Genomic DNA, 13,067 nt, shown 5'->3' with positions numbered 1-13,067 from the left:
AGTCTGTCACCATGCACTTTCGCCTAAATGGTCTTTTTTGGAAAACACAACAATCGATAGCGTACACCTCTTTACGATAATGAGGGCGTGTGCAGCTTCGGAGGCCGACATGTTGTTTCCTTCAGCATTTCCGTTTCAAAATCCAGCATTCAGTCGATAATTTACAATAGCATATGATTGAAAGGAGGCGAAGGAGGCCGCCAAATGTTTATTCAGAGAAAGATTCGTGCATGCCTCATCATTTAATGGATTATGTTCCATATGACCACAAAAAATCAAAATATTTTCGTCGCACAGTTATTTCAGCACAGTTGAGGGAAAACGGAAAATCCAACCAGTTAACTCCCTTGTGCAACTGCATCATGAATTTTGTTACTTCTCAGATAGAAGCCCTTTTCACCTCATTCAACGCTTTTTGACTCACTTGTACAAACGAAGTGACACTAACTGTATCACTGATGTGTTTAGTGCATATAAATATTTTAAGTGGATACTGAATTATCTAGAATGAACATTAAAAAGAAATTGAACGGACTGTGTCATGCACGAATCTGTGCAGATCTAGACTAAAACGACTGCATGTGCTTGAGGCGATGGCAACGTCTTCTTTACCACGGACTTTAACGATTTTCTGAAATGCCCGAGATATACCAAATCAACATGATTTAAATACCATTATCAATTCCAATACTGCAATCGATTTACCACCATTAAAAACAAACAAACAAGCAGGCTTAAATGTTAATTTTGAGACGTCACTGGTAGAATCGCAATAGCACCAGCCACCGTAGCGAAGTGGTTAGTGTCGCGGACTGACGGCTGGGAGGACGTGGGTTCGAATCCCAGTGGAGATGGGGTTTTCGGCCCGTGGCTGGCTCCTACCCAGAGTTGAGTGTGCTGTGGACTTAAATGGGGAGACTGGGACCACACAGTTGAGTGTCATCCACTTCAAGGATGCGTCTTTGGGTATGTTGCTCTAATTACCTGACCAACACTGTGTGTGTGTGTGTGTGTCTCCAAGGTAAACTTTAACATTGCCATTTTCTCTGGAAATACTTTGTGTGCCAATACCAAATTTGGCTTAAACATAGCAGGAAAAAAATTCTTCAGTCATACCAATAATAGGTTGTACGTCTCCCGATTTTAACAGTATTTCCGAATCATTAACGGTTTATTTCGTTGATGCTGGTTCTGGATTCCGAAAACGCTGTTACCCTTTTGCTGCTGCCTGAACATCTTGTAATAAGACGCCGTGACCATGTTTTCTTGTTCGCAATTAAAAGCAAAGAAATACAAATTCTGGACAGAACACATACAGTGACACTAACTACATTTATGACGTGTTTACTGCATATGAATATACTAAAGTGGACACTGTTTCACTAAGGTCAGCCTTGTCAACACTGGTTTGTGCAGATCTTGACAACATGTTGCAAAGCCTGACGCGATGACAACGTCTCTTTTACCACCACATTAAAAGAATTTCTTAAATAATAATCAGCGTGTTTCCTGCTCATGATTTTTTTTAAAATGGATACTGAATTAACTAGAATGAATAGAAAAGAGAAATTGAATGGTCAGTGTCGTACTTTCGATGCTTGTTGAACACAGATTTCTGCAGATCTATAAATATCAGACACATATTGCAGTGTGTTTCAGGCGATGGGAACGTCTCCTTTACCTCGGATATGAAAAAAAAAAAATCTTAAATGAGAGATATACCAAAAGAATATGATTTAAACGGCGTTTTAACTTCGATTGCCGTTCACGATTTATTCCCCTAACTGTATATGCTTAAATAATAATATTTGAACATCATCGTTGAATGCCGCGTTTGCGCAGTGCACAAAACCACTCGTTCTTGACCCGAATATACTGGGTTGGAATCTGTTTAGAAGTCTTTTTTTTTTTTTTGTCTTTTTTTTTTTTTAACGCGAAGCTTTATATGATTATAATAACGAATAGAGAACACATTTCAACAAACTAATTCTTATAAGTATTTTTTTTTTCTTTTTCTTTTCAGTGTGTATCACAAGTGAGTCTTGAAGGCCTTGCCTTTCTTGTTCTTGTTCTTTTTCTTCTTCTTCTCGTCCTCCATGTTGTTGTTGTTGTTGTTCTTCTTCTTCTTCTTCTCATTATTTATCATTACATTATCCCTTCTGTGTTTTTGACAGATCCAGTGACGCCTCACTACACGGAATGGACTGACCCAGTCTTCCAGGACAACGGTCCTTCTACCCCCATGTAAGTGTCCCCCTCACCGCCCCCTCCCGTTCCTCCCCCCCCCCCTCACCTTCTTCTCCTTTCAAGTCAGGAACTGTGTTATGTGGGGGTGCCATGAAGACGTTACACAGACAGTCTCTCCTGAGTTTGATGATTGTAACTCTTTTCTCAGTGGTGTTTGAGCTCTTCGTCTCCCACGTGCCATGAAGACGTTACACAAACATTCTCTCCTGAGTTTGATGATGGTAACTCTTTTCTCAGTGGTGTTTGAGCTCTTCTTCTCCCACGTGCCATGAAGACGTTACACAAACATTCTCTCCTGAGTTTGATGATGGTAACTCTCTTCTCAGTGGTGTTTGAGCTCTTCTTTTTCCCACGTGCCATGAAGACGTTACACAAACATTCTCTCCTGAGTTTGATGATGGTAACTCTTTTCTCAATGGTGTTTAAGTTCTTACGTCTGACCTCTTTACCTCCCACTTTAATTTTGATATGGCTTCCTGCAGAATCTAGAATAGAATAGAATAGAATAGAATATGTCTTTATTACCAGGTGTACCGGGGTCACAAGGAATATTTTGGGGTGGGTAGGGGGGCTCGGGGGGGCGGGGGGGGGGGGGATAGTACATAACAAGATACGAACATAAAACGAAAATCATACACAAACACAGATACAGTAGAAATTAGGATACATACAAGTGCATGACAATAATATAAAAACTTGTGCATACTCACACATGCGTGCACTGCACACACACACACACACACACACACACACACACACACACATATGCACGAACTCTCTCACTCACACACACAAACTCACTCTCTCTCTCTCTCTCTCTCTCTCTCTCACACACACACACACACACACACACACACACACATACATTAAATATTCCATTGTATTGTATCGTGTTGTATTGTACCGTACTGTACTGTACTGTACTGTGTTGTATTGCTTGACAGCAACATAACCCAGTGTACTAGTCAGACCTTGAGTTCATGCATGTATTGTGTACCAATTATAGTGAATTTCTTCTGCAGAATTTTTTGCTGGAGGACAACACTTTTGTTACTATGGGTACTTTTCAATTTGCCAAGTGCGTGCTGCACACGGGACCTCAGCTTATCGTCTCATATGAATGACTGGGTTGATTTTTTTGAGAAATGGCGAGAGTGGGAATCAAACCCAGACCTTCACGGATGGCAGACGAGTAGTAGAGTTCTGTCACCATCCTGATAAACTGAACCCCCCCCTCCCTCTCCCCCCCTACACCTCCAATAGAATGTAATTTTAGGTAGTTGACAGCGCAAAATGATACTTCCTATCTGATGATGATGATGATTATTGTTATTACCATCATCAACATTATCACATTATCATTATTTTTGTTATCATCATCATCATCATCATTCTTCTTCTTCTTCCTCCTACCCCTCTTCTTCTTCTGTTATTATTATCATTAATGTTATTATCATCTTGTCAGCTGGTATGAACAAAACAACTTGGAATTCAACGTATCAAAAACAAAATAAGTAATTTTTGATTGCAAAAAGACCAGATCTGGCCCCTTACCACTTGTCATTAAGCAAGTAGAGATCATCAGCGAATTTAAATTTCTCGGACTCATCATTTCCAACGATTTGAAATGGGAGAAAAATACGGGAAAAATTGTTAAGAAAGCACAACAGCGTCTGTACTTTCTTCGGTGCCTCAAAAAGTTCGGAATTAAAAAAGAAATCATGGTTGATTTCTACCGAGCAGTCCTTGAAAGTGTGGTAACCTTTGCTGTTACTGTTTGGTACGAAAACATTTCCAAGGTAGCAGTCACAGCCCTGAACAGAATCGTAAAAACTGCCACCAAGATTAACGGAGCTGATCTACCTTCTCTATTATAAGCGGCAACTCAAAAAAGCAAAATCAACCAGCCAGGACGAATCACATCCAACTTTTGGGATTTTCGAGATGTTCCCGTTTGGTCGACGGTACAGAAGTATAAGGACGAAAACTAATCGCTTCGCCAATAACTTTATCCCCTAAGCAGACAATGCCCTGTCTCTCGAACAAAACCAGTATGATTATATAGAATTGTGCAATCAACAACCGTTTACCTGAAGATCTAGTCATCAGCCCCATCTGATGGGGCTTCTGTTCAAACATGTGTGTGTGTGTGTGTGTGTGTGTGTGTGTGTGCGTGCGTGCGTGCGTGTGTGTGTGTGTGTGTGAATCAGAATCAGAATCAGAATCATATTTGTTTGTCATAAATGGTTTATAGACACAACCAAAAAACAAAATAAAACCAACAAAAAACAAACAAACAAAAAAACAAAACAACTAAATGTGTGTGTGTGTGTGTGTGTGTGTGTGTGTGTATTTGCTTGCGTGCGTGCATGTGTGAGTGTGAGTGTGCACAAGTTTTTGTAATGATAGAATAATAATAATAATAATAATAATAATGATAATAATAATAATAATATTGGACATTTGTTGAGCGCTTTCCTCCCTTAAAGAGAGCTCAAAGTGCTTTACAATAAACATCAAACATACACACACATGTACATGTATATATCCTATACATATGCTTTAGTAACTTGACAATTGAGCATATATTTTTTCACTGTAGTTTGATGAAGACTTTTGTACACGAAAGTGTGTCTTCACAAGTGACTGAGAACGTTGATGTTTTTGACTTTTTGCATTCATTATCAGTTGTTTCGCTTGTCAGTTTAACGACTTCTCTTTTACGAAGTCCTTTAAGTAATTTCCTGTAACTGTATTTAGAGTTGTTTTGTTGTTGTTGTTGTGTGTTTTTTTCTTCCAAATTTCACCCACATTTTTACCCTCATTTGCTCAGTTTCTCCCAACCCTCCATTCATCCACATCTCCCACCCCTTCTAACCGATAATACTCAGATGTATTCATAAATACTTTAACAAAATGTCTTCAATCACCGATATGTGTGACGGGACATTAAACAAAATTCCTCCATATATCCTAAATTCTACTGCATCTGTATTTGTGTATCATTTTCGATTTATGTTTGTATCTTTCGATATCTTTTTATATACTACCCCCCCCCCCCACCCACCCCCAATATTCCTTGTGGCCCCGGTACACTTGGTAATAGACATAATTCTATTCTATCATTATTGTTGTTATGATTATCATGTCATCAGTATTTCTTCATTCATTCATTTATTTATTGATGTGATTTCTCAGAGTGCCGCTGAAAGGCAAACGCAGACTGACTGATGCTGCGGAACAGGTGTCCTCCACACCCAGAACCACCTGGAACGGCTCTGGCCCCTCCTCCATGTCTGCCGGGCCTTCTCCCCTGAGTGGCTCACAGGCGGCCAGCCCCTTGTGGCACAGCACAGGGGACACAAGGTCTCCCTCCTCCTCCATGTCTGCAGGGCCTTCTCTCCTGAGTGGCTCACAGGCGGCCAGCCCCTTGTGGCACAGCACAGGGGACACAAGGTCTCCCTTCTCATCCATGTCTGCAGGGCCTTCTCCCCTAAGTGGCTCACTGGCGGCCCGCCCTTTGCGGCACAGCGCGAGGGACACAAGGTCTCCCTTCTCATCCATGTCTGCAGGGCCTTCTCCCCTAAGTGGCTCACTGGCGGCCCGCCCTTTGCGGCACAGCGCGAGGGACACAAGGTCTCCCTCCTCCTCCATGTCTGCAGGGCCTTCTCCCCTGAGTGGCTCACTGGCGGCCAGCCCCTTGCAGCACGACGCGGGGAATGCGGTTGCAGCGAGTCCCATGGACTGTCGGCCACTGTCTGGCGTTTCTGCCGCCACTGCTGAAAAAGGTGTGTGTGTGTGTGTGTGTGTGTGTGTGTGTGTTTGTATTTGTACTTCTTTTTATCACAACAGATTTCTCTGTGTGAAATTCGGGTTGCTCTCCCCAGGGAGATTGCATCGCTACACTACAGAGCCACCCATTATTTATTTTTTTTTTTCCTGCGTGCAGTTTATTTATTTGTTTTTTCTATCGAAGTGGATTTTTCTACAGAATTTTGCCAGGAACAACCCTTTTGTTGCCGTGGGTTCTTTTACGTGCGCTTAGTGCATACTGCACACGGGACCTCGGTTTATCGTCTCATCTGAATGACTAGCGTCCAGACCACCACTCAAGGTCTAATGGAGGGGGACAAAATACCAGCGGCTGAGCCGAGATTCGAACGAGCGCACTCAGATTCTCTCGCTTCCTTGGCTGACGCATTACCTCTAGGCCATCACTCTGTGTGTGTGTGTGTGTGTGTGTGTGTGTGTGTGTGTACTCTTGTTTTTGTTTTACTCTTTTGCCTGCTTTCTCTTCTTTGTGTCCTTGGGAAAAGCGTTTAATCCCAATGTTACGTTGTTATGTCCTTGAGAAAGGCACTTAACCCAGTTTTATGTTGTGGCCTTGAGAAAGGCGCTTAACCCCAATGTTATGTTGTTGTGTCCTTGAGAAAGGCGCTTAACCCAGTTTTATGTTGTTGCGTCCTTGAGAAAGGCGCTTAACCCAAATTTTATGTTGTGTCCTTGAGAAAGGTGCTTAACCCCAATTATATGTTGTGTCCTTGAGAAAGGCGCTTAACCCAGTTTTATGTTGTTGCGTCCTTGAGAAAGGCGCTTAACCCAAATTTTTTGTTGTGTCCTTGAGAAAGGCGTTTGACCCCAATTATATGTTTTTGTGTCCTTGAGAATGGCGTTTGACCCCAATTATATGTTGTGTCCTTGAGAAAGGCGTTTAACCCAGTTTTATGTTGTGTCCTTGAGAAAGGTGCTTAACCCAAATTTTATGTTGTGATGGATGTTGTGAACTTGGCACATGAAGCTCTTGCCATTTGGAAACAGAGTGTAAGTCATTGATTCATTCTGTTTGTGCACTCCATTTGTAAAAGGCCAAGGCCTATATAAACCATTTTTCCCTCCCTCCCTCTCTCTTTCTCTCTCTCTCTGTTTCCAGGCAGTTTGCTGAAGTCGGGCATAGCGACTCCCTCCCCTTCCAGCAACACTGCCCTCAACTTGCCCCGCCTGCCTGCCTTTCAGACGGACATGGAAGCGGAAACCTTGAGATGTCGTGGCGCAGGCGTGTCCGGCTTGGCTGTCAACGGTCCATCAAACTGTGGCTCCGCCTCCCTGGAAACCTTGAGGGATCAGGCCGCAGGCGTGTCCAGCTTGGCTGTCAACTGTCCATCAAACTGTGGCTCCGCCTCCAGGGAAACCCCAAGGGGCGTGTCCAGCACGGAGCATGCAGTCAGCGCGTGCAGCAGCAATCATCCCTCACCACCAGCCACTCAGCAGGGTCCGCCCATCCAGGACGTCTGGCGTCACGGGGGTCTGCCGCGTCATCCACAACCTGGATTGGCAGCTGGGGACGAGGGCGGGTCCGGGGGCGGGGGAGATAGGGGGGCTGCGTCCCTGGCCCTGCCCACTGACCTGGCCTCCACTGAAGACAGTGTGCTGGAGGACCTCTTCAGTCTCATGGAGGGCTTCAGTCCGGACCTGGCGTCACTGGGTCTGCCGGTGCAGGAGGTGGAGCTGGACTGGTCGATGATACAGGATCTGTAGCAGCAGGAGGTGGTGAGGGACGGGGTGGTGCCCATGAGCAAGTGATGCCTTTCTGTTGTTGTTTTGTTTTTGTTGTTGATTTTTTTTTTTTTTTTTTTTTTAGTCTTTCTGTTCTTTTCCAGTTGATCCTCTTGGCCTTTCGAGAGAGTGGGGATGCAACTTGGGCAAGACACTCTTGACCTCTCGAGAGAGTGGGGATGCAACTTGGGCAAGACACTCTTGACCTCTCGAGAGATAGGGGATGCAACTTGGGCAAGACACTCTTGACCTCTCGAGAGAGTGGGGATGCAACTTGGGCAAGACACTCTTGACCTCTCGAGAGAGTGGGGATGCAACTTGGGCAAGACACTCTTGACCTCTCGAGAGAGTGGGGATGCAACTTGGGCAAGACACTCTTGACCTCTCGAGAGAGTGGGGATGCAACTTGGGCAAGACACTCTTGACCTCTCGAGAGAGTGGGGATGCAACTTGGGCAAGACACTCTTGGCCTCTCGAGAGAGTGGGGATGCAACTTGGGCAAGACACTTTTGGCCTCTCTCGAGAGTGGGGATGCAACTTGGGCAAGACACTCTTGACCTCTCGAGAGATCGGGGATACAACTTGGGCAAGACACTCTCCACTACAGTCTACAATCAAATTCTAGCCCAGATTGGCTAGGACAGCAGTTATACGCAGTGCAGAACGGGACACATACACCAGTTCGTACTTCCATCCATCCATCCATCCATCTGATACATAGATATATGTGTGTCGATTCACACAGACACAGACATACACACTGTCACACATACGCACACACATACGTACACACGCACACGCACGCACAGACAGACAGACAGACACACACACACACACACACACACACACACAGACACACATGCTCGCGTATTTTAATGTTCTGTTGATGAATACTATTACATGTGGCGTTGTGCAGTTCCCAACTCCAAACGCTGTGTGCTTGCTAAATGGAAATATGGAAAAATTTTTTATATGGATATACTTACATAGCGCCAATCCTCGGTCAGAGACCAAGCTCAAAGTGCTTTACAAATACGGGGTCATTTACACAACAGGCTGCCTACCTGGGTAGATCCGACTGACGGCTGCCACTGGGCGCTCATCATTCGTTTCCTGTGTCATTCAATCAGATTTCAGGATGCACACTTAGACAGACACGCAACATTTGACGTGTATGACCGTTTTTTGTTAATTTACCCCGCCATGTAGGCAGCCATACTCCGTTTTCGGGGGAGTGCATGCTGGGTATGTTCTTGTGTCCATAACCCACCGAACACTGACATAGATTACAGGATCTTTAACGTGTGTATTTGATCTTTTGGGCGCGTATACACACGAAGGGGGTTCAGGCACTAGCAGGTCTGCACATATGTTGACCTGGGAGATCGGAAAAATCTCCACCCTTTACCCACCAGGCGCCGTCACCGAGATTCGAACCCGGGACCCTCAGATTGAAAGTCCAACGCTTTAACCATTCGGCTGTTGCGCCTGTCGAAATAAAGGGGAGAGTGAAGAGGGAGAAGAGGATTGGTGAGGGAGGGAAGGGATGCTCGGGAGTGGAGGGTGGGAGGAGTGGGGGGGAGGAGAGGGAAGGGAAATGTGGTGGAGAGGGTGGGGACAGCTCCACATGGTTGAGTGAAGAGAATACAGAGTATGAGAGGGGACAGATGGAAGAAAGAAGAAGAAAAAGAAGAAGGGGAGAAATAAAGGGACGAGTACGCACACGTGCGCACACACACACACACACACACACACACACACACACACGCACAAAATTCAAGAACATTCCAGCATTGTTCCACTTGTCTACAGTCCAAAAAATACGTTGTCATGTTTACATTGTTATTGAAGAGTGATGTTAATGCAATGCCATTTCAGAGTGGTTTTTCTGTTCACATGCTGTGCTTTGCCTTGAGTAGAAGAATTATTTTCATACAATGCCATTGGGAGACTATTGAAGCAGAATGGATTTTCTGTTTTCATTCTTTGCACTGTAATGGTACAGACAATACTTTGTCTCGTGGAAGAAAGATTTTTACACAATGCCGTTTTAAGACTGCAGGACCAGAATGGATTTTCTGTTAAAATGTTTTGCGCTGTAATGGTATGTAGCTTTTTAAAAAATAAATATTTTTACTGTTAGTTGATTGTTCGTTTAAGAAAATACTGTTACAGAGTGGTGGAGACGTTTTGACAGTACTCTGAGGCAACAGTAGGACGCTGTGGCAAATTAGGGTAAGGCGTTCGACTTCAGATCCAGTAGGTCACCAGTGAGCAGGAGTTCGAGGCCCCATTTCGGCGTGGTTTGTGTTGTGTCCTTGGGAAGAACACTTTACTCCCAGTTCCTTCTCTCCCTCCAGGGGCTGTGTTCAAGACAAAATTCATTTTGCCTTCAGGCAAGTTATCTTTGACATGGCTGGGACCCGCAGGTACAGTTTACCTTGAAGGATAAGTTATCTTCATATTCAAGACACACGCAGTTCGCTCAGACAGCTAACCCATCGTCTTCTTTTTTGTTTTTTTTGTTTTTTTTTGTTTTTTTTGGTTTAAATCCCGATTCCCGTCTGCGCATGCTCTCAGTTTCAATTCTCATCGCACCACAGCTCGGAACATTGTAGAGAGAGTTCGCAAAACACGTGCTATCCGCAAAGCACGCCTGTTTTCCCTTTAAAAGAAAAAGAAAAAAAAAAGAAAGAAAAATGCTGCAAAAGGATCTACCATATTTACCTCTGCTTCGTGGGCAGTCACCCTTGGCAGGTAGTAAGGGTACATTGCCTTCGGGTTTGTAGACACACGGGTGTCCATGAAGGATATTGCTTATCCTCGAGCAGTTTGCCTTGTCTCAGGCAGATTACCCGCAGGTACATATTTACCCTCAGGCACTATGTTCTCTTGAATACGGCCCCTGGTGGGAATGGGTACCTAACGTCGGCTGGTGGAGGTCAGAATGGCAGGAGGAGAGGACTGGGGCCCCGCCCTTTTTTCTATATCGAGGCCTGGACAGTGCGTATTTTGTTCCACTGCCATGATGGCCGTATACAGGACCTTTAACTTTTGTTAAGGCAGCACGGTAGTATGTTCCACACTTACCAACAATTCTTTGTGGTAGCATGAAAATGTTTGCTTGTCGTATATGTTTAAATATGGACGTGGATTTTTAACCATTCCACCCCCCACCCCCTCCACACACACACACACACACGATCTTGCAGTAGTTGTGGTTTGTCGGATGTGACGACAAACGGATCAGATATCCCGTGTGCAGCATGTACTTTTATGCACGTTTAAGTACCCACAGCAGCGAAAGAGTTGTCCCTGGGAAAATTCAGCAGAAAATATCCACTTTGATAGTGAAACAAAAACGCATGAAAAAAAAAGTGTGGCGCTGTACTGTGGTGATGAGCTCTCCCTGGGGAGAGCAGCCCAGATTTCACATAGAGAAATCTGCTGTGGCAAAGAGAAGTACAATACAATATTATACGATACGATGTGTGGAGTGATGGCCTGGAGGTAACGCGTCCGCCAAGGAAGCGAGAGAATCTGAGCACACTGGTTCGAGTCACGGCACAGTCGCCAGTATTTTCTCCCCCTCCACTAGACCTTGAGTGTGGTCTGGACGCTAGTCATTCAGATGAAACGATAAACCGAGGTCCCTAGTGCAGCATGCACTTAGCGCCCGTAAAAGAACCCACGGCAACAAAAGGGTTGTCCCTGGCAAAATTCTGTAGAAAAATCCACTTCAATAGGAAAACAAATTAAAAAAGAACTGCATGTAGGAAAAAATACAAAAAAGGGTGGCGCTGTCGCTGTAGCGACGCGCTCTCCCTGGGGAGAGCAGCCCGAATTTCACACAGAGAAATCAGTTGTGACAATAATTAGTACTACAATACAATGCAATACAATACAATACAAATGATTGTCGTTTGGTGATGCATGTGCTGTTGGAATCCACACACTGTGCAGCGGTACATCAATTCACATGAATGGTGATTGTGTGAATGGAGTATTGATTATATGTGTGCCAAATGACATGTCAGCAGTTTTTACAGGCTATTGTGCCATATTAATCGTGAAGTAATTTGGGGTTGGGTTGTTGTTTTTTCACGCAATATTTGTGATTTTGAGGCGTTTGTTTTGTTCAGGTTTTTTGTTTTTTCATTAAAATTTTTATATGTGATGGTATGTATTGGATGTATGTGCACCGTGGTATAATTGTTTGGGTGATTGACTTCTGATCCAGTGTTCACCAGTAATGGTTCGAGGCCCCCGTGTCTGCAATGCGTTAATTGTGTCTTCATTGGGAAAGGCACTATGCTTCGACGTTTCTCACTCCACCCAGGTATGAACTGGTACCTGACTTCGGTTGTGGGAAGGTTAAAAGCTGCAGAAAGAGAGGACTGGGCCCCGCCTTCCTATGTGGAGCCCAGCCTGCAGAGCCAGTTGCATTGCTCGGACGGAAGAGCCTAGTATGGTCGTAACCCGCTGCTAACTGCGTGTAGTATGGAACTGACCAATGGCGTAGTTCGGTCAACGTAGACATTTTAGTCGTCACGTGTAACTGTCAAAAAGTTAGAAACCAAGCAATGCAACTGGCTCCTCAGGACTGTAGATTTTTTTTTTTTTTTTCTTTTTAAAATTTTTTTACTGACTAGATGGCAGCAAAAGGGTTTAGGGCATGTAATCTGTTTTAGTTTTTCTTTTGACGTTGATTAAAAAAAAAAAAAAATTACTCTGGACGTTTAATTGTGATGGTATTCCTACTCCTGTCACAGCCAGTATTGATCAGATCAAGTGTGATGAACACTGTTATATTTAAAGAAGACGCAAGCTCTGTTTGTGTGACAAGCAGTGGATTTTTTGTTGTTGTTTTTTTTTTTTGTTGTTGTTGTCGTTGCTTTAAATTTTTTTTTTTTTATCATGCCACGCGATGCCTGTATATTCAAGAATACTTTTAGGTTCTGGTCATATCTCTTTGATGTAAACATGCTACCACAATCAGCCACCGTGGCGAGTGGTTAGCGTCGCGGACAGATGACTAGGAGTATTCGGGTTCAAATCCTCCCAAAGCTGGATTTTGTTTGTTTGGTTTTTTGTTGTTGTTTTTTTTCTTTATTTCGGCCTGTGACTGGCTCCTGCCCAGAGATGACTGTTCCGTTGGCTCCAACAGGAAGATGTGTACCCTGCAGCAGTCGAGGGTCGTCCGCTTCACGGGAGCGTCTTGGGGAGTGTTGTTCGGATTTCCTGACCAGCACTGCAGGTCTCTCTCA

The 13,067-nt window shown here is 44.2% G+C and overlaps 1 protein-coding gene across 1 annotated transcript in view; it reads left to right on the top strand.

Annotated features, from left to right (window-relative positions):
- The window catches only part of LOC143289509 (uncharacterized), a 42,410-nt gene extending 33,092 nt beyond the window's left edge, over positions 1-9,318 (top strand). The window contains exons 18-20 of the mRNA XM_076598500.1: positions 2,175-2,244; positions 5,446-6,035; positions 7,178-9,318. Of these exons, the coding sequence (XP_076454615.1) occupies positions 2,175-2,244; positions 5,446-6,035; positions 7,178-7,782 (1,265 nt within the window). The 3' untranslated portion in view covers positions 7,783-9,318. The remainder of the gene's footprint in view (positions 1-2,174; positions 2,245-5,445; positions 6,036-7,177) is intronic.
- The last annotated feature ends 3,749 nt before the right edge of the window (positions 9,319-13,067 follow it).

Source organism: Babylonia areolata, chromosome 14 (assembly GCF_041734735.1).
Source record: "Babylonia areolata isolate BAREFJ2019XMU chromosome 14, ASM4173473v1, whole genome shotgun sequence".
In the NCBI taxonomy this organism is placed as follows: Eukaryota; Metazoa; Mollusca; class Gastropoda; order Neogastropoda; family Buccinidae; genus Babylonia; species Babylonia areolata.
The sequence above is the reverse complement of the archived record's forward strand: the minus strand, read 5'-3'. Positions and strand labels throughout refer to the sequence as shown.